At 43.5% G+C, this 22722-nt stretch overlaps 1 protein-coding gene across 7 annotated transcripts in view; it reads right to left on the bottom strand.

Moving 5' to 3' along the window:
- The window catches only part of FTO (FTO alpha-ketoglutarate dependent dioxygenase), a 269303-nt gene that overhangs the window by 40065 nt on the left and 206516 nt on the right, over positions 1 to 22722 (bottom strand). The window contains exon 9 of one of the 7 annotated variants that reach the window (XM_079988835.1): positions 10189 to 10242. The exons of the other annotated variants lie outside the window; for them this stretch is intronic. Coding sequence (XP_079844961.1) covers positions 10230 to 10242 — 13 coding nt within the window. The 3' untranslated portion in view covers positions 10189 to 10229. Of the gene's footprint in view, positions 1 to 10188; positions 10243 to 22722 lie in introns of those variants that run through there. 7 annotated transcript variants of the gene reach the window in all.

Below are 22722 nucleotides of genomic sequence, written 5' to 3'. Positions count from 1 at the left end.
CTACACACTGACTAGCAGGATCTCTGCAGGGTTTTGGGCAAGGGACAGTCCCAGCCCTTCCTGGAGGGGCCAGGGGTTGAACCTGGGACCTTCTGCATACAAGATGCTCTACCCACTGAGCTATGTTTCTTCCACTAACAGGCAGCAGGCATTGTCCTTGTGTGTGAGAAGTCTGGTGCTGTGTGTAACTGATGCTGTCCTTAAACTACATATTTATCTCTCCCATTTCTCTCCTGCTCTTCACCCCAAAGGAGCCCATTCTAAAGCAGTAATGCTCAGTTGTGGCTACTGCTGTATTGGTGATTTTCTAAGGGAGGGGGCAGGCACTATGCATGCAATGAGACATTAGGAAGGACCAAATAATGTATCAGGTTCTGTAAGAAGAAAGCCCACAATTTGAATCTTCCATCTGCCATAAACTTGCTAGGTGGCCTATAATAACAGTGATTTACCTTACAGGGTTGTTCTAAGGGTTAGAAAAGTACATGAGACTAGCCAGGGGCTCATCTATTCCAGCATCGTTTTCTCCCAGTGGCTGATCAGATGCTTATGGGAAGCCCACAAGAAGGACTAAAAGCAGGGTCTCTTTCTGGTCCTCAAGACGCTCCCCAGGCAATACCCCTCCCCAGGCCTCTTCCATTACTGGCCCTCCTTGTGTGCATTGGCCTGCCTGGAAAGTGTCCTTGATATTACAGTAGTATCTCAGGTTAAGAACTTAATTCATTCTGGAGGTCCGTTCTTAACCTGAAACTGTTCTTAACCTGAGGTACTACTTTAGCTAATGGGCCTCCCGCTGCACCGCTGTGTGATTTCTGTTCTCATCCTGAAGTAAAGTTCTTAACCCAAGGTACTATTTCTGGGTTAGCGGAGTCTGTAACTTGAAGCGTCTGTAACCCAAGATACCACTGTAATGCCTCTCCCTTGCAGGGGTAGGCGATGGAGGGTTTGTGCGTGTGAAAACCTCTGGTTTTTTTGTGACTGGATTGCAGCCAACTGCAAAAGTTAAGAGTCACATCCATTGTTTGTCCCATTACTGCCTTTGGCCACATGCACCACTGGCCTTTGTGGAATGTTGCCCTTGAACTGAAAAAGGTTTCCCAGCCCTGGGATGGAGTGTTGAAGCTGGACCTCCAGACCTGAGTTCAAATCTGCATGCATCCACACAGCTCAGCCAGCCGCCTTGGCCCTGCCACTGTCTCCAAGTCTAACCAAATCCACAGGCTCATTGAGATGACTGAAAGGAATCAGTTTAGATAGACTACTCTTCAAAAAAAGAAAAAGAAGAAAAAGGCAGAGAAACCCAAGTAAAATCAATGGACTGGGTGTGTTTTCACATAGCGATCCTGTTCCGTATTTTCCCCTGGTTCAGTTCTGGGTGGGTGGGTAGGGAATTCTGGCTTTCTTACTGGACTTGGCATTCCAGAGTGCATAAGAGTTTGTCATGGTAAGCTTCACGTGGTATAAATTCAATTTTTATTGCAGGTTTATTAAAGAATAGTTGTTTCACCAACTGTTAATTAAATCTGCTATCTAAATTGAACAGAAAATTACAGGGCAGGCAAAGCTTGTAAAAGACTCTATTACAGATAAGGACATACTTGGTCATCTGAAGAGTTTGACATCAGTTTTGAAAGCAGCATTGTGCTCCCAAACTCCTCGGCAGTTTTCCTGAGCCACTTTTGTTCTTTTCTACCCATTCATTACCAAGTCCCATTTGCTGAACAACTTCTCTGTTATTTTAAGGTTCCTCCCCGCATCCCGCCCACCATTAATAAAGCGTGATATATTTTGTCTGCAGGCAAAAAATAAAATAAAAAATTCTGATTCTCAGCCTTTAAAGCTGAGAAAGCCCTAACATTTCATTTCGCTTTGATGGCACAGCAGAATACACTATGTTTTAAATGCAAAAACAATGGAGTAGTGAGTTTAGCATGTTAGTTCAAGGAAGAGCTTCAACCTAGATAAATATGCAGGAGGAAGATGAAGATGCAAACAGATTGCCTTTTCCCTGTCATCCTGCTTGAAGATGGGGAAGGGCTGTAGCTCATTGGTAGGGCATCTGCCTTGCATGTAGAACATCCCAGCTTCAATCCTCAGCATCTCTATGGAAGAGATTCCCTATCGGAAACCATGGAGAGCCACGGACAGTTGGGGCTTATCCACAATTCTGTTTGCCCCACTGTTTCCCCCTGCAAAAACATGTAGTTTAGCCCTGAATTGGAACAAACAGCAAGCGGGTTTCCCACGGATCGCCGTTTGTTCCGATTTAGCGCTAAAGAGTAGGTTTTATGGGGGAAAGCAACAGGGCAAGGGCAAAACTGCTTGGATCCATGCACAGAAAGCACGGGACAAGCAACAAACCACTCAGACTTGTGCTTTCTAGGCATGGGAGAAGCAGAAGTGTGGACAAGCTTGATGGATCAAAGGTCTGGCTCAGCATAAGACAGCTTCTTATGTGTCTATGAACCATTAGAACAGGGTGGGAAGGCCTTTTCAGCCCCATTTCCTTCTCTGCTATCTTCCAGTAGAGGGAGGGGTCAGACACAAAAGCAGAGAAAGCAAGAATTGCAGATTTTAGCTTTGTACCGTTGGCTAGTTTCTACAGACGCTCACACATTCTATGAGTTAGAATGACAAAGATAGCTCACAATTGTCTTTGCCATTCTTGCTAATCATTACCAGGACATTTCACTGCACAACTTGCTTTATGATAGCTATCCCATTTATTCTCACCACAATGTTGTGAACTAGATTTAAAAGGACAGCAGATTTCTAGGGTCATCTAGAGAGAGTCATAGCGGAACAAGGATTTTAATGTTGGCTTTCCACATGCAAGAGCTGACACACTACCTACAGATTCAATTAGGCCAGGTTATAAATACTTGGTAATAATTCCTGTTCCTTACTTCAGATATTCTAGAGAAATTCTTCATGCACGGTTGGCATGGAGACATTGTGTGTGATGGGACAATGCACATCATAGGGACTTTTGACATCCTCAGAATCAGAGTCACATATTTTGGGGGAACAAACTTCTGTCCTTCCCTGGACTGTACCGTTGTACTTCAGAGTGCAGGTATGAATCTCCTTACATGTAGAAAATTAATTTGGGGGACAGAAAGGTTAGACACGTTCATATTGATGTGCTAACTTTCTACATGCAGGGATGTTTATTATTATTATTTTCCCAAAGAAGAGCATAAAAAAATGCAAACCCCCCTTCAATGCAATCTGAAGTAGTATAGTTCAGGAAGGACTGCAACACATGAATCAATTTACTGACCTTGCAGTTTGAACCATAATCTTTCATTGTCATCAGGTTCTTGGGCTGATTTTCCACGACAGATTAAAGTGGCTATTTTGAAATTATTTCACCTTGCCTATTAGGGAAAAAATGTTTCAGCTCCTGTCATGGATTGTTAAGCTGGCAAAAATATTTCTGTTTATTCCAATTAGTGAAATCATTTGCTGGTAGGAGACATTTCAAGATAGAAGGATCCACTTTAAAAATAAACCTTTCCCCACTGGGAAACTCATCCTTTGTCTGACAATTCAGGCAATGTTATTTAGAGATTTTTTAATTGCTCAGTTGATCTGCGGGCAAATCTCAATAATCAAAACAATATAAAAACTGGGCTGGGTGGGTGATTGTCTTTTTTTTTAATAATTGTAATAAAATGCTGGTAACATCTGGGGAATGATAACTTGTCCAAGATTGGCAGTGTCAGAATTTATTTTCCAATACATCTTTGTGTCTCTGTGTGTTTTCTTTAAAAATTATAACCATTTTTAAAAAGTTCTTGTTAGCTCTGGGAAAGAAGGACAATGTGACATATTAATGTTCATCGGGACAATTGAGCCTTGCTTAACGATAATTAGCAGGGAAAGCAGAATGCAACTAGGTCTCCCAGAAGCACTGAATAATGTTTGCAATTATTATTATTTTAAATTCTAAGTCACCTACAGAATGTCACCTACAGAATGTAAGTTAGAAATATGAATAAACAAATAAAGGAGGCCTGTCATCCTTCAAGCCTGTTGTGCAAACTTCATTACAAGGGTGGGGGGGGCAGAATGTGGCCCTGGATTTTTCTACCTGGCCCTCTGGAAGCTCCTCAGCTACATCTTCCCTCCCCAGGCCATACCCTTCTCCCATCTTGCTTCACCCCCTGATTGGCTGTTTCTACCTGGCTGGAACATGACCTTGAACTGCGATTGTGACTCACGCTTGCCTGGAGTGGGGGATACAGAAAGGATTGAGGGTGTGTGTAATGGCATTCATTGTTCTGCCCGCCTTTGCCTCTGGCCCTGCCCACCACTGCCACATGGCCCCCATCAGGTTGCCCACAAGGGAATGCAGCCCTCGAGCTGGGGGGAAACTTCTCCTCTAGTTTCAGACAGGGAGTCTCTCCCAGCCCTATTTGGAAATGACACTGAACCCAGGACCTTCTGCATAGAAAGCAGGTGCTCTGTCACTGAACCAGGGTCCTCCCCATGCAAGAGAATCATCATCCAATCCAGGCCAGGGCTGCTGTAATGTGCCAAGTCCACACCTGACCTTTTGGTGCATGAAACTGACAGGCGCCTCGTGAGATTCTCTCCCCCCCCCCCCCCGACCAACACTACCCAATTTTCTACTTAAATCTGTAATTCTGAAACCGGTTCCGATTATTTGGAGGGATGGGAAGGCAAGGCATGCCGTTATTGAGACCGAAGGCAACTTTCAAGAATGCCAGGAGAAAACCAGCCCTTTATCTCCCTCCTGTATACGCACCGGAGAGTGTGGATCAGACGCTATTGCCCTATGTGAGCAGCATAGGCCATATCAGAGTAACACGCATATCAAGCTGCCGATCAAAGCCCTTCTTAATGTGTGCTCAAAAGCACTCAAAAACAACAGCTGAAGGTTATCTTTCATCATGCAATATGACTGTTGGATATTATGTATATTGACTGGGAAATGTGCACAATTCCCTCTTCATGGAACTATTATGTGCACATTCTCCATAAGGCCTGGTGCACAATGTCTGGTTGTTATGCACATTAACCGCTCAACTTGCATTCCCCTTAACATATACAAATCTTCTTAACAATTACAAAGAATCATGAATCCCATCTGGTGTGCAGAAAATTAAAACCAAGAGTTCAACATTCAGATAAATGGGGGGGGGGAGAGAGAGAGAGAGAAACAAGTAAAAAGCAAAGCTATATACAAAAATCCAGTAATTCCCAAACAGCAAGGGATGCAATCCTAATTGCATTTTCTGGGGGGATATAACCAATGGGGCTCACTTCTAAGTAAACATGCATAGGACTGAGTGGTCAGAGTCCATGTCCCACAACTTGTGTTAATTACTTATTATTTATTAATTACTTCTATGTATAGACTGTTTACTATCTGAAAAATCTCAATATGGTTTACAATAGATAAATATGTAAGTATATATAATTATCACAAACATACAAGTGAATATGTCAACCCAGCATGCCGCAGCTGTGCAAAAGGCAAATTCTATACTAGGAATCATTAGGAAAGGGACTGAAAATAAAATTACCACTATTATACAACCATTATACAAGTCTGTGGTGTGGATGCACTTGGAACATTGCGTACAGTTCTGATAGCTTCCCCTCAAAAATAAAAATAAAATTGTAGAGCTGGAAAAGGTTCAGAAAAGGGCAACCAAACTGATTTCTCCTTGTGCTGTGGGATGTTCTCCCCCTCTCCACCCCACCCCCATATGCCCCCTAAATGTGCTCTAGGTTAAGAAACTCCTCTGGAGCAGTTTTGGAAGTGGGGGTGGGAGAAGAGGGGAGGATTCCCATTGCGCAAGCAGAAATCATTGCACTGCTGAGTCACAGCGGCTGAATACTGCCCCTCAAATTCTTATTAATGTCAAACAACTCTTCAATATGGAGATTTGAATGACAGCAAAGAAACGACATCTGTGGGTCACCTATGATAATACGCTACTTGAGAGAGAAAGAAGGGCTTCATTTTAACATACAGATGCAAAGCAGAATATCTTGCCGTGCTCTGGTATGCAGCTGGTTTATGAGTATCTGGAAGGGAACCTTTATGCTTGGTCACCCCATAAGCAGTAGACAACTGGCTCCTCTCCTGTAATGTAGTACTTCATTAAAACTCAAGACTGTTTGGCAGGCACAGACACTGAGCACGGCTTACAGTTCACATCTGTTGGTAATGACAGGAGGCTGAGTCTGTTTCTTCCCACTAAAGACCAAGTACACAATCCAGTGCAGTTAATCAATAAGATAATGGAATGAATCAATAGCAAAGATTTTTAAAAGGTCTTAATTAAAGAAACACTTGCAGATACAAACGACGTCTTCAATCTATTGATGGTACCAGGGTGAGGGGATAAACACACACACACACACACACACACACACTCAACTTTATTTTGCATGCATGCATTTTGCTGAACCACGCAATTGCTTTGGGGGCGGCCTGAGCTACCCAGCTAATCAATGTCTTCTCCGCTCCGGTTGGGTAAATGGCTCTACAAAGATATTCCAAAATGTGTTGCCTTTAAAAGAAGACCTTGTGGTATGGTGGTGAACCCACATCTTGTGTTATTTGTTTTCTTGGACAGACTGCTCAATTACCTGGGTACAGGATCAAATTGGCTGAACAGACCCTTTTCAGCTCTGAGATGCAGATTTAGAATAATTAAGGAACACCTAAATTGATGGATCCTATTAATGCAAAGGAAGCCTCCAGCGGGCCCTCCAAGCAAACGTTGTCAATAGTTTTGATTCTTCCATGGTTGTGTGCCAGACACTGTTTTAAAGAGACATCAATCTGTAATGTCAGCATTTATCTAACGAACCTTCAAAAATCAATGTCCAAAACAATCCATTATTTGAATACACCCTATTTGTACATTTTCCACGAGAGGTTGGAAAAAGCTAGATGTTAACCTCATAATTAGAACAAGGGGCTGGACAGTCTTAAAAGGACCAAACAACATGTTCAGGGTGCCCTGGGAGGATTTTGGCTTCTTTCTTTCTTTCTTTCTTTCTTTCTTTCTTCCAAAATAGTTTGTAATACAGAGATCTGCTTAAAAAATCCCATTGGGTGTACACTCCTTGGTCACTGGTATCCAACTCATGCCAGTAGGAGTTTGAAGTATACCTGGTCAAGAGTGATAGTGCTCAGTCTATGTCTAATCATTTATTACAAGTTGTTTTCACCATTATCATGTTGTTATTATTAATTCGATCTGTTTGTCACTTGTTGTCACTTGTAACTTGGAAATCTCCAAGTGACATAAAGCACTGTTAAAAGCACCAAATAAATATTTTATCCCCTCAAACAGCACACACACACAAACAAAAACAAAATTAAGAAGTTATGGGAAATCCAACTCCTTCCCCAGCTCAGCTACAATTTGGGCTCAGCAAATTAAACTATTGCCCATCTAAAATGGGGAGGGGGAGGGGGTGGAATTCTGAAATTCACACCCTGTTATGTTCCCTGTGGTGTCCTACTTATCAAGGAGCCCTGGGATATTTAGTTTCCAGGGCATAGTAAGGACTCTGGGACCCTGGGAAAATAACATTTCCTAGGGTCTCTGGTGTCTGGAATTGTTGCCATGTTTAAGCCAGGACGAAAAGAGTCACACTGGCTAGGATTATGAGCATTGCATGCAGAAGATGAGTATTATGAGGATGCATTATGAATGGAAAAGGTTTGTCTACCATGACTAGTATTAAAAGTTTGTAATTACTGAAGTTAGTGCAACTATTTGCTATTGTACTTTGCAGCTCAGCAGCGTAGCTGAGATGTACAGAGGGGTGCATATGAGACCTTCAGGTATAGGGCGGTATGGAAATAAAATTATTATTATTATTATTATTATTATTATTATTATTATTAATTAATAATAATAATAATAATAATACACCCTGGAAGGGAGGGACACTTAGAATTGCAACACAATTCACTGCACATGACCTTCCCAAAAGACTGGGCCACCTCTGTAGTACACAGAAGATTTAACAACTGCAGGGAATCAAGATGATCCCAATTATTATATGCTTTTCCACATCTCCCCTGCTAGACACACCAACTTGGTTTCTTGACACTGCCTTGGAAATATACCTGACAGTTGCGTTCTCTCTTTTTCCCTTGGCTATTCTGTAGGGAAGTCCACTTAGCTCCCCCCAAGCTTGTGGATGCTTCCGAGCTCTCTTCCTCCTTTTTATTTCTTGTTAGCATTTACTCTCCGCTCAGGCTCACTCTTCTGTCTGCGAGATTCCTTGAAAAATGATGTTTTTGACACAATGTCAGCCAGGAGGAAAAGGTTTAAGTTTGCTTCTCTTCTGCTTTTATTGTAAGCCGGCCCACATGATTGTCATAAAGCTGGGGTTCTTCTGCCTTATAACAAGGGGTGACAGGTATTCCATTCAAAGCTCTAGCAGATGGGTTGTCTTGTAATCTCTCTTTATTCCCAGTGACTCTCCCGCTCGCTCCCCTCTTCTCTTCTGTCCAGAGTGTTTACTCTAGTTGCTAGCATGTAACTGTTAGGCATGCCTGAGACAGTTCAAAGCACTGACGGCCTGGTGAATTAGTTGGGGTAGGATGCTCGCTGGCTTGATTGGAGAAGCTACTTCCAAGCAAGCCAATTGCCAGATGTCTGTCCAATTAAATGAGTCTCCCCCAAACTTTTGATATCTGTAGATCCCCCTCCCTTTAAATTATAAATCAGAGGCATGCTTCATCCTTCAGTTCAAAAAAGCTTACATTTAAAGGGTGCTGGTGTTAGCAGTCTGGGGTTGCAGGGGACTGAAAACTCATCACTATTTCTGCAATGTCCTGGAGCTGACCAATCAGCATTAAAGGGGGACTTTTCAGCCACTGTCTGCTCCAAAGCTAAGTATTTGGGAACACTGAAAACACTAGGTGCTTCAGTGTCAAGAGAATGATGGGCAATGGTTCTGCCATGTACAATGGAAATTCATGGAAAATACAACTGAAGTCAGTCCTAAAGAAGATATTGGAACATTCTAAATCATCTACCCATATACGTGCCCATATAGAAAACAGTAGATCCAGCTGAAAGGCAACACGTGGAGATCTGTACTGATCATTGCACTGCATCCTTAATTATTATTACTGCAGAATTACAAGATTATTGTATAATCTTAGAAAGGGTGCAGCTGCGACTATCGTAAAGGGACCCTGCACTCCTAAATTTCTCACCATGGTACTGAAAGTGCGAAAGGGTTCACAGGAAGCTGCCTTACACCAAGTCAGATCCCTGGTCTATCGAGTTCACTGTTGTCTACTCAGACTGGCAGCAGCTCTTTGGATAGGGGGGCATTCCCAGCAGGTAATACTGGGGAATCAAACCTGGAGCATTCTGCATGCAAAGCAGATGCTCTCCTACTGAGCCACAGCCCTTCCCCACATTAAAAAAACAATGACCTGCTGTCATGAAGCTGACCATGAGAAGAAGCCAGGCCCCCGAAAGACAGATGAACCAACTGCACTGGGAAAACTGTGCAAGCTGTGGGGGTGCTAAACGCAGACCAAGGTCCATCCAGTGACCCTGAGTCAGATACCACTGAACTGGGACCCCCCGAGACAGTATCCTCTGACCCAGATGCTCACAAGGAACTGGTGCCCTTTCTACAATTGGCCTCTGAGACTAAGATACAGCACCCTAGTAGGTCCTGACCCGCCAGCTGAAAACCAGTGCTCTGGGCGGATTCAGTACATGAGCCGAGGAAGTATGTAATGAACACAATCCAAAATCAATAGCAAGAAACATGAGCAGCATCTGAATAATATTTGGTTGAAATAGGCTGACGGCGGAGAGAGCAAGCCAGAGACATACATCGATAGCTGTAACTGAGTTGTCTACAATTTTTGTACAATAAGAATTTGAGTACATATCAATAGAGCAATTCTTAGGGTGAGCAATAATAATGATGAAAATCAATGTCGTAAAACAAAAAGTTAGCTCAGCAGACAAACTCTCTACAAGCTAGGCAGGCCTGGGCTTTGAACTGGAAGCAGTTCTCTGTTGTTGTTGTTGTTGTTGTTGTTGTTGTTGTTGTTGTTGTTGTTGTTATACCTTCTTCCCAAGAAGGCAAACAACATGTGATAAAACAATAAAAACATATTTTTAAAATTCCAATTAATTAAGATGCAGACTGGGAAAGATCTCAAGTGAAAAGGTTTGCTGACAGAGGAAGGTCTACAGGTGAGGCCTAAAAGACAACAGAGATGATGCCTGTCTAAGATTCAAGAAGAGCGAATTCCAAAGGTGCCGCAACACTAAAGACCCAATTCCTACACTGTGTGGAACGAACCTCCTGATAAGGTGGTATCTGCAGAAGACCCTCACCTGAAGGATGCAAGCTCTGCTGGTGAACTGGATATAAAAGGGGTTAGATGATCTTTCATTAAGGGAATAGAAAGGAATGATAGGGAACCTATGGCTCTGCAGATGTGGTTGGACTACAAGTCCTATTACCCCGACAGCTGTCCAGAGCTAATGGGAGTTAGAGTCCAACAACACCTGGAAAGTTGCAAGCTCCCCAGCCCTGAGCTAGGGGAATAAAATGTGTTCCAAATGCTGCAATACACAACTATGTATAAAAGCAGAAAGATACCAAAAGCTGGTGGAAATTGCACTCTTTTATTTGCACTTTTAATTGAATTGTTGTTTACTAGGTGAACAACTGTGACCCAATGCATGCTTATTCAGAAGGAAGCATTTGTTAGGGTTTACTCCTGGGGAAATGTGCATAGGATTTTAGCTTATCCTGTATCTATTTGCAATCCTACATCCATCCATTTAACTGGGAGTTAGTTCCACTGAAAACTGCAGGAATAAACTCTGAGCAATTGTGAATAAGATGGTGATGTAAACTGGTTAGATTGATTCATTCCCCCACCCCAGATTAATGGGAAAGCAAATTTTTAAAGTACTTCCAACAAACCCCCATGAGCAGTAAGTGGCATCTCTGAAGAGAGATCCACTCCTTCTCTTACATAGAGGCAGAATGTCTCCTCCAAGATGTTAATGTAAGAAAAGCCTGCTGGATCAGGCCAGTGGCTCATCTAGTCTGGTATCCTGTTCTCATAGGAGCCAACTACATGCCTATTGGAAGCCAATGAGCAGGGTCTGAGTGCAACAGCACACTGGATTGTATCCAGCACCGTCCTACTCAGAGTAGACCCACTGAAGTTAATGGACATGGCTAACTTTGGTTCATTAGTTGCAGTGGGTCTGCTCTGAGTAGCCCTTAGTTGGATACAACCCAGTACAGTGGTACCTCGGGTTACATACGCTTCAGGTCACATACGCTTCAGGTTACAGACTCGGCTAACTCAGAAATAGTACCTTGGGTTAAGAACTTTGCTCCAGGATGAGAACAGAAATTGTGCTCCAGCGGTGCGGCGGCAGCAGGAGGCCCCATTAGCTAAAGTGGTGCTTCAGGTTAAGAACAGTTTCAGGTTAAGAACGGACCTCCAGAACGAATTAAGTACTTAACCCGAGGTACCACTGTAATAATATATGAAAGGGGATATATGTATTTCTAAGAACGAAACTGGGCCTGCAGCAAAACAAAAGAAGTGAGACCGACACTGCAGTGATCTTGTTCAGGATTCCAGCCAGCCATGTTCATTACCAGAATATGGCATTCCACCCTCCCTCCTCATTTTCTCTCATCCCTTCCCAACAGCATTCTGTGCTCACTGAGCATGCTCAGCATTCACGAATCTGCTTTGGAGTCCCCCACTCCTTGGGTTGATCTGCCCCTGCTGTGTGTGGGTGTGGAATGCCTTGTCTACATAAGGATCTTATTGGTATACATCAGGGGTGGGTAACCTTTGGCCCTGCAGATGTTGCTGAACGGCAACATCAACCCCAGCAAGCATGGCGAATGGCCCAAGAGTTGCTGTTCAGCAACATCTGGGGGGGCGCACACTGGTTCCCCACATGATAAATGAATTAATGTGCAAGGGTTTGTGAATTTACTCCCCTCACTTAACTGAGAGGGTTATTGTGAGGATAAATGGGCTAAGCATCGTAACGTGTACCTGGCGTGCTAAAAAGGGCTGTTGAACGTGAACAAATAATCATCAAAATGCAAGGGATGCTCCATCGATGTTGGCGGCTCCGACCTGCATTTAAAAGGGGGGTGGGAGTAGGAGAAGGAGCAGCTTAGCCTTTTGAACACCTGAAGTTGGCTGCCTTGTTTGCATTTCGCCGAAAGTACTATTGAAAGTAAACAAGGAGCTTTGGTGAATTATTTAGCATACAAATAAACCAGGGGGAAAAAATCAGGCTAAGTAGGCCACTATGCGCTAACTTGGATTGAAATATTCATCTGTAAATAACTCCTCAATCTGCTGCTTTCACGTACAAATACTACATGGAACATTAGCCACAAGTAGCTTCCAGGGATATTCAGGCTCGCTGGAGAGCAATTTTTATGTCTAGTGGCATCTGTGGGTAGTGATATGGACTGAGTCTTAATATAACCAACATAAAATTTATGGGAACACTCAGAGCAATAGCAACACACCGTCAGACAGCTGGTGGCTGATGCGTAGCACATGCGGATTTTATATGCGCTGCGTAAACTAACCTTTGCAATAAAGATTTAGCAGGTTTATTAGTTTAGGAAATCGCTATAATTAAGGATAATTCATAATGGGCGCTTATCCACTCTACGGCAATCGCTAGCTTAATTTGGGCTCCATTTCTTTGAGCCATAAATAAGTGCGCCGCTATCTTCGGCACAGATGTGGCATTCAACCTGTTCAAGTTGGTTGGTTTTTGCTTGTGTTTTAATCAAAAGAATTAGGAGATAAGCCAATAAAATGCAGTGTGCTTGAAATGAATTAGCGAGAAAACGCAGAGTGGAAGTTTGCAAAACTCCACTAAAAAGTAGTGTAGCTCCCAGGCTGAACACAAAGATTGCAAACATTTCTACGTATGGAGAGGATCCTTACCATACGTTTTCCGATTTGGAGAGAAGGGGCATATATGGCTGGAATAATTAACGAAGGCAGAGGGGAGGGGAGAGAAATACGAGTTTGACCTTTGTGTGCCATTTCTGTTCCACGGCGCCAGTAATTGGAGGTTTGACCTTTGTGAGTACCTGGCAACTTCCTTACGTTCTTTTGCCTTCCAAATTGCCTGCACACAAAGGAGAGTCCCAGAAAGTACTCCTGCTTAAGTAGGGATGTGTGAACATGTCAATTTCAGTTCCTGTCAATTTCTCATTTTTCCAATCTTAAATTCAGTTTTCCACATTCTTCTAGATCGGTTTGCAGTATATATTTCTATAAATTCCTCATTAAAATTCATCAGCATTTTACTATGAATTTCTCCAAATAAATACTTTTTTGCAGTTTAAACTAATATACACATTTCTTTACATGGGCAATTTCCCCATCGGTACTGTATTTTTGTATGTTATCTGCACCAATATATGCATTTTTATGCACCCCTTACCTCAACAGAGGCATTTTTGTACACCCTATTTGACTGGAGTACAGCATTGCAAAATTCAGGAAAAACTGCTGTGGATTTCAAAAGATAAACGTGTTTCAGTTTGTATACGGGAAATGCAAATTAGGCAGACCCACCTTTAAATGCAAACTGAATTGAATTCCCCACCTGATGTGTGTGGTAATGGGGAACCGAAGTCTGTGTCCAATAACTCCTGCTCCCCAAATTCAAAGACCAGAATAACTCAAAAGTTCTACAGCAAAGATCAGCCTGCAAAGTCCAAAATGGCCTCTTCTGCCTCTGAAGCTGAATGAACTGTGTTAAAATAATGCCAGTTTGAAATTCAGAGAAAACATTGCTCTCATAAGGAAAATATGGAGTTCATAGGGAATGAGCAAAGTGCATTGTTTTGCGGAGGCAGGGGGAGCTATTCAGAATTCATCTAGTACTTTCCACTTTTTATTCAGTACCATGGAAATTTCCAGTTTTCTGATGTAGGAATGATATGGAATTTTGGAATGGTGCATAACTGCCATGGGGGAATCACGGAACTTCCTGATTCATTTATCATGACATTTTATATACAACCTTTCCACCAAAGAAGGTAAAATAGGTGCCCTTTCTCCATCCACCCATTCTGTCCTCACAACAATTCTGTGAGGTAGGTTAGACAAAAATACAATGACTGGCCCAAGGTCACCCAGTGAGCTTTGTGGCTGAGTAGGGATTTGAACCATGGTCTCCCAGGTGCTAGTCCAGCACTCTAACCCCTATGCCACACTCTCTTCTCATCTTCCTAGGACTCACAGCAGCATTTTCAAGTTGCCTGGAGTGTTTGTACAGCAGCTGTTTGCAGCCTGTAACTATGCAAGAATTTACTTGATGGAGTGTACTGAACTACAAGTGGGCTTTCCTGTGAATTGTGAAGAACAAATAACAATTCATAGCATCAAGATGGTTGGGCCGCCACTACAGCAAAGCAAAGCCTCAATGGTTAGCTCCTGACTAAACTCAGTGATGTACAGTCGTACCTTGGAAGTTGAACGGAATCCATTTCAGAAGTCCGTTCAACTTCCAAAACGTTTGGAAACCAAAGCGCGGCTTCTGATTGGCTGCAGGAGCTTTGGAAGCCATGGAAGCCCCATCAGACATTCAGCTTCCATAATCAGGCCGCAATCTGAATCAGTCGCTTCTGGGTTTGCAACATTTGGGAGCCAAAACGTCTGGGAACTAAGCCGTTCGAAAACCAAGCTACGATTGTATATGATTGCATTTTCCAATCATATGGAATTGTCCAATCATGCTTTTCTTTGAAAACTGCCTCCTTCTTGACAGTGTCTAACACAGGGACCACCAACATGATGCCCACGGGTGCAGTGACACCCTTGAGGAATACCCCTGGTGCCCATGAAACCTCTGAGCCTCCCTGGTCCCTTGGTCATAAGGTGGTGAAAGTGGCTGCCCTTTTCTCCCTAGAAAAAGTACATAGAGCTGAAGGAGGAAGGGGGAAGAGCGGCCCTTTCCCCCCACTTCCTCTTTCAGTCCTGCTTCTCAAGGCTCAGATTAATTCTGCTGGATCTGAGTTTCACCCATATTGCTTCAAAAAGTAAAATTTGTTGGTGCACACACATATGTCTTCCTTTTATGTCTGTCTGTCTTTGTGGGTGCTCATCTGGGGATCTGGGGTAGAGAAGTGAACAGAGGGGGGTGTTGCCCATGACACTCACTTAAAAAAATCCAAATATGCCCATGGGATGAACATGGTTGGTGAACTCTGTGCTAACTCTTCAAAGATACTATTTAAATATAGTATACTTTTCTACCACCATCTTGCTGCTTGACACAACATTGCCTTTTGGATCGCACTTGTATGCAGCAACCAATGGGGCTTACTCTCAGGTAAGTGTGAACAGGATTGAAGCCTTAGCTACAGCTAGACTATGAACATGCCTCATCTACCTGACTGCTCCTAATATGCCTGATGCATAGAATCACACACTCTCTCCCCCTCCCTTTTAAAAGTATTTGAAACAGAATAAGAAATTTGTCTTTCTGATTTGCAAAATCCCTCATAATCCTTCAACAACATGTTTGAAATAAATGAAGGGGAAAACACAAATGCATTTCTGAGTTCATCAGTTAGGTACTGGGACCTGCAGTTGTAATGCTCATTCATTTCTCCTTCCTTTTCAGTCTCCTCTCCTTTCATTAGATTTGCAGATGGGGACCTCTATTGGTCTAAATAAAATGTCTCAAAATAATAAAAAATGCAATTAAGACCATTGGGGTAGATATGGCTAAGATGAAGCAGGTTGGAGGTTTAGAAAATTATGACTGGTGGGGAGAAAGTTGTTTCCCCGCTTGATCTCATTAACTTAGTGCTGTGCTGAAATTTGTACACCAGAGGTTCCCATTTTTTCTGCCTCGATCCCAGGGCACTTGAAAATCTCTTCTGAATCTCAGCAGGTTTTTAAGCTTACCATATCATTGCGGGGGGGGGGGGGGAGAGAAAGTGTATGAGGTTTCCTTCCCATTTTTTTCCAGCACTCTACAGTTTCTGCAGCTGCCTGAGCTTCCTGATCTGAAAAAAAGTTGTCCCGTGATGATTTCCCATGGGCTTTGATTGACACGTGCAGATTGGTGAAATGGTTTGTAGAAGGAAAGAAAGGGCACACACAAAACTCCCACAAAAGACCGGTAAGTGCATTTTCAGGCACAATTTTGTTTTCCCTTAATTCGCAGTGTATGGCTAGCAGTGGTGGGGAAACAAAGGAGGAATTTTCAGCACAGCACTAGAATTTGGTGCAACTGCAGTACATGTTTGTGCCCTAAAGGCCAGGGATGGGGAACCTGTGACTGACAGCGGCTCTCCACAATTTCAGACCCGAGTCTTTTCCAGTCCTAAATGGAGGAGCCAGGGGTTGAACCTGAGACCTTCTGCATGCAAAGCAGGTGGTCTACCACTGAGCCACTGTGCTTCCTATCCCTTTGCATACCAGAAGCTGGAAGCAAATAACAGTGAGGATGGTTGCTACCATTTGGGGCTTCCTAGGGGCGTTTGATTTGGAGCTTCCTAGGGGCATCTGGTCATTTGCTCTTTGAGAATGTTGGGTTCTAATTCGAAACAGGGAACTGCTCCTAGATGGTAATGACCTTAATGATACTAATTTGGTTCAAGTTCTAATTCAATCTCATGCTGAGCATTTGAGAGCAGAAGGACCACCGACATGGAGAACAAACCCCAGCGTTTTCCTTGTGCATTTTAGGCCTGGGCGCAGTTACAGCTATGCAGCTATATAGCTATAGATGCACATCATAAATAAATATATATAGCTGTGGAAAGAAGAAGGTGCAATGGTGTACATTAAAGTTAACCTTTTTCCTGCAGTCGCCTGGGGCCCTGGTGCTCCAGCCTTCATGTATCTACGCAGTATTTTAGCTCTGGACTGACACATTGCTGTGTTGCGCTGGATTTTCAATCCTTCATGACTATCTATTTGTCACTTGCAGGTGAGTGGTAGCACTCAGGTTGATCCCTAGCCACTTTAACAGTTACTTATCTGTCTTTATGGATTCATCTGGTGTGTCAACTTGGTGCATAACAGCATTACTGTCAGGGTGACAAAACTGTCCCTAGAGTGTCACAAATGATTCCCCTCTCTGGATGGATGTAAGCAGGTAGAGACAACGCACAGGCAGAGTCTGGCTGCCACCCCCACCCCCCAAATCTTCCTATTGCATTCCCGCCTTGGGTCTTAATTGCTGCTTACAAGCACAGACCAAATACCTAATTCAGATTAGGACTCTCTTGAAATGAATGGGACTAAATGAATGAGAGGGGTTGGGGAGAGAATCTGCACAGTTAGGTTAGTCGTTCCTTGGTGGGATTCCCATTTACTGTATCTTATTATGAATCAATGTCTTTTTTCTTTCTTTCTTTTAATAAAGGGAAAACCAACAGGCAGAACTATCCTGTCACGACACTAACGAAGCTAGTAACAGGAATACAGCTGTTAATGCCTCCTCTTATTTGAACTACTCATTCAAGTGAGTATTCTTATGGCTTTACTGCACTGAGTTCTCAAGTTTTACGCAAAACCCACTGACACAAAAGAGGAAGAAAAGGAAGTCAGGGCACTAGTGAACCGAAGCTTGAGAATAATTGGCTACAGATGGAATTTCTTACCTACGTTAAACAAAAATAGCTGATCAATTATCTGTCTTTTAGCCGATTAAGTGGTTATCCATAGTTTACATCCTAGCTACGGTTTGCTGTGGATTTGCAAATCCTGATAGAGGTGTTTAGCATTACCCATGGCCAGAGCTGGTGCAGCAGATGTTTCACGGAATCACAGGGAAGCAGCAGGCATAGATTCTCAGGTCTCCTGCCTTGCAAATCAAACTTTGAAGGGAGCTAACATTCATGTCTACATTAGGTTGAAGGACTAACCAAGACAGAGACATGTTTTTAAATTTAAAGAAACCCCAAACCCAAAATACAAATATTGCTGCACTAAAGGGGGGTGATGGAAGAGAGTAGTGGTAGTAGTAGTAGTAGTGCAATATTACATGCCAGCCCACACTGCACTTTCAACTCCCCTTATATTTACCATTTCAGTACACTTCAATTGGTTTTGAGATGATACAGTAAACACAGGTTGAAAGGTGAGGTAGGTGTATCCTGGGACAATTCATACAACTTCTCCAGCACATGTTGAACAGAGTACGTGACGTGCCCACTCAAAACTGTATCTATATCATGCTAAGTGAATAGTGAAAATGGGCCCCCCAACTGGGTTAAGCAAAGCCATTTGAGTGCCTGATGAAAGTTGGTGCTTTCACAGTTCTCTGCTTCCACACTTGTGATGGGACTCCAACTCCTACCACATCTGAGTGCAGCAGGCTAGCTTGAAGGATGCAGGGCAGACCGTGAACGACACAGAGCCGTGTCCTTCAACACCTTGCTGTTGCTTACTCATTGTTCTCTCTAGCTTCTGCTCAAATGCTGGGGTGGGGAACCACATTCACTTCTGGGTAACTTTCTGGGGGCCACATGCCAGCAGCAGGGCAAGAGGCAAAACTGAGCAGAGCAAGGGATGCAGACTTTCTCTTTGTACAGTAAGCTAGTTTCTACACACATACACATCCCTCTCTATCCTCCACTCAGGCAAGAGTCATTATCACAGTTCAAGGGCACATTTCAGTCAGACAAAAAACACTCAAGAAGGGTGAGAAGCAAGACCGGTAATGGGTGCAGCCTGGGAAAGATTCCCAAGGGCTAGATAGAAAAGTCTTGAGGCCCCTGGGCCTAAGGTTCTCCACCTCCTGAAATGTGTGGCCCTTCTCTCCGCCTTTCTCAGTCACGCTGCCTGTGATTCCTTGGAAGGCGGTGACATGGTAAAGCGACCAGACAACACATGCCAGCTATGCCAGAATTGCTAGTGCCAGGGCACTGAGTTAGGAGGATAGGAATAACTCAAGAGGACTAGACCAATTTTCTGTCTCAGGCAGCTGCCCCAATCTGCCTAATGGTAGGGCCAAGCATGACCCAAAGCATTATTCTAAAGTCTGGTATCATTTATATTCTAGCTAAGTGTAGGGAGTAATGGTGGCAGCAGAACAGCAAGGATGGGGAGGCTGTGGTCCTCCAGGCATTGCTGGATGACAACTCTCATCATCTCTGACCATTGGCCATGCTGGCTGGGGCTGATGGGAGTTGGAGTCCAACAGCATCTGAAGGGCTGCAATTTCCCTGCCTCTGGATTTCAGCATCACCCTGAATTTGTTGGGACTTTTTGTGAACTTCCGTTATTTTCCTTTGCAAAGTGGTCTGGTATGTTCCTTTTCTCCTCCCCAGCCCCGAAAAAAATAATAATAATGGGGGAAGGGGTGGTGGAGAGAAACCACATCAAATAAACCTAGAAGCAATTTAGCAAAACACCTGCCCGTGAAGTCAAAAAGGCAAAATATCTAAAGCTTCTCATGGAATCTCTGACCTCAGAGGCTGACATGGTTTGATAGGAAATTTAATGTAATAGCCAGAGAAAGCCAAAGGGTCTATTGTCAGCAATGAAGTCCAAAAGTTAGCAGAATTAATATAAGGATACAATGGAAGTGCCCTCCAGGGACAAGGCCGCAGAACCCAGGTCAGGAGTAAAGGCGGGGTGGGGGGATGACTCTGGAAGTCATTTCACTATGACATTCTGTCATTGCTGCTAAACAGAAAGTAAAGAAAAAAAGAAAATCACCAGATGCTTCTGTGTGCATTCTTTCCTTATCTAATATAAACTAATAACACTGACGTTCCAACGCCCCACCTAAGCTGGGAAGAGATTCTCCAGGGACTCCAGAGCCCCCCGATGCCCCCAATCGCTGAAATGCAATAAGAATAAGTGTATGTGGGAGTCTGTTTAGCAGACAGCAATGCTAGCACTGCAGCCCATCAAAACTCAATAAATCTCAATGTTTCAAACAAGAGACGAAAATGATTCTCTCATCATTTTCATGCCAGGGACGAAATCTTTTCTGAGCTAGAGCCTCCCTCCTCCCCATTTCTTTCCCTTTTTTGCAGATGATTTATGCCCAGGACAGATAAGTGCTTAGTAAAATAGGAGGGGAATAAATGATGAACTGAAAGTAAAGAGAATAAGCACTGTGGCGGCTCCTAGTTGTATGAAAAGTGCGTCCGATTGCTGGGGGTGTGGGAAAAAGTGTGTATATGTAAAGTTTAATCGGATTACATCTTAATTCTTGAAAATATTTTGGAATCTATTTATATAAGCCGGTCCCCTTAATTTCATCCACTCTCCCGATATTCTCTCATGGTCTAGGTTGCTATGTGTCTAGGTTGCGCCACTTAATTCTTCAAAACAGGTACATCTTCTTTTAAAGAGAAAAGCATGGAGTATGCCTGGGTAAAGTAAAAGTAAAGGGACCCCTGACCATTAGGTCCAGTCGTGGCCGACTCTGGGGTTGCGGTGCTCATCTCACTTTACTGGCCAAGGGAGCCGGCGTACAGCTTCCAGGTCATGTGGCCAGCATGACTAAGCCGCTTCTGGCGAACCAGAGCAGCGCACGGAAATGCCGTTTACCTTCCCGCCGGAGCGGTACCTATTTATCTACTTGCACTCTGATATACTTTTGAACTGCTAGGTTGGCAGGAGCAGGGACTGAGCAATGGGAGCTCACCCTGTCACGGGGATTCAAACTGCCGACCTTCTGATTGGCAAGTCCTAGGCTCAATGGTTTAGACCACAGCACCACCCTGCCTAAACAACAACATTTTTTTTTAGCAGGTGCCGCAAACAATACAGTGAAGGTGTCAGACAAATAACAATATGCAGGGAGTTCCAGGGAGTAGATGCTACCACACTGAAGGATCTATTCTTTGCAGGTGCAGAATGAGCACCATGTGGCACTTGTAAAACTGCACTTCTTGCAGAGGGAAGTGGTTGAGTGGGTGCATATATGGGTATGGTCACAATATGTTGAGGACTTTATATACCAATAGTAACACATAGGATTGCTATTACTAGTAACACCTTCAACTGAATTCTTACATGCCAGTTTGTCGACACAGGTATCATGTTTTTGTAAGCAGGAGCATTCCAGCTATGTTTTTTGCTGCTGGAGACCCCAGATGTGGAATACTCTCCCCAGAGAGGCCCACCAGGTACTTTTTCTTCAGCTGTTTTCAGTGCTTAAGTGACGGCCTTTTTATTTTCTCAGACCCTTTAAATAAGCAATTTTTAAAGGACCGGTTTTATTCTCTGTTGCAAGTTTTAGGCTGCATTCATTTTCTTCCTCTTAGGGCAAGGAAATGTTCTTGGCAAATGGTGCAGAGCCTTTTTGCATCTTTGAACAGCTGCACAATAGATGTGGCTAATAGAGTTTTAGATGAATGGTTTGGGGGGAATGGGTGGCTCAAAAGCCCAACCACACATTTGGAATGCCCTGCTGGATCTTTGGTATGATCTTCAATAATCAGACCCACAAACCAGTGCTTCACTGAAGGCTATTTTCACATTGATAAAGAACTTCCAACTGATTTGGATGGAAGTCAAGCTTCTAGTCCCTTAGGTTGGAGAAGTGAGGGTGAGCACACCAGAATTTGCACCCAGCATGGCTTGACAGCCTGCATGGCTTCTCCGGCCCCTAATTTGGAAAGGCAGACCAAATGCCCAATCCTAGGCCGGTTTACTCAGAAGTGTCGCTGTATCCGGTGGGGCTTACTGTGAAAGTGTGAACTGGATTGGAAGCTAAATTATGCAAAATTTTAAATAAATAAGTAAAGCCGAGATTCATATGGTTACGTATCTACCAGAGCTTTATTGGGAGGGGGGGAGGGATTCCTACTGCATTTCCTTGTGCTCCCTCCCCCCCACTACAAAGTCACATTTGATACTCGTGGGGGACGCCACTGTGTAATGCAGCTGGAAGGAGAAACTGGCAGACCCTCCCAGTGTACACACGGGGATGTTTAATTCTGCATCCTGGCTGCTGCACCTTTAGTCTATGGTGTTTAATTCATACTGATCGCAAACCCCAGCTTTTCCCGGGGCAAAATTTAGGCTGCGTTAGTGCCTTGCATATCAAGCACTGCCTTCAACAACGTTTCTGTGCCCTGCAGTGATTTGCTGGATTGCAAGAGATGCGGAAGGGAAGGAAATCTGTATTCTTCAGGTGGATGTAACCAAAGAAACTGCAGGGAGGCCTTGTGAAAAATAAGCAAATCTGAGTGTTTGAATAAACAATAAGATAGCGGCAAAATCAGTCAAGCCGGAAGTTGGCCCTTTATTTAAGATGGGTTAGCTTTCTTATTTGCATGTAGGGGGTGGGTGGGTGGGAAGGGAGAGAGATGGTCCCTCTCCTTCTTTTTTTAGTTTTAAGAGATTTACTTCCTATAGCCAGCTATGGAGATGGAGAAACAAGAATCTAATTATCCTTTTAAATGCCCAAAATACCATGTCCACCAAAAGCCCGCTGCTCATTAGCAGTAGTAATTAACTTTACAACTGTCAACACAGACATCGCGCGAGCTGACAGATAGATAGTAGCTCTGAGGGTGCTAATAAATCCGGAAATAACAACTTGACACGGAGATGCACAAAAGGATGCAGGTGATAAAGAAATGTTGACATCAAATCTAATTATCTTCGAAACGGCCAACTACTGCTGAATCCCCCCAGTAATGCAGTGTTATTGCTCATGATCAGCCCCT

This window comes from Podarcis cretensis, assembly GCF_951804945.1.
Source record: "Podarcis cretensis genome assembly, chromosome: 8".
In the NCBI taxonomy this organism is placed as follows: Eukaryota; Metazoa; Chordata; class Lepidosauria; order Squamata; family Lacertidae; genus Podarcis; species Podarcis cretensis.
Note: the sequence above shows the minus strand (reverse complement) of the source record. Positions and strands in the feature narration are given on the sequence as shown.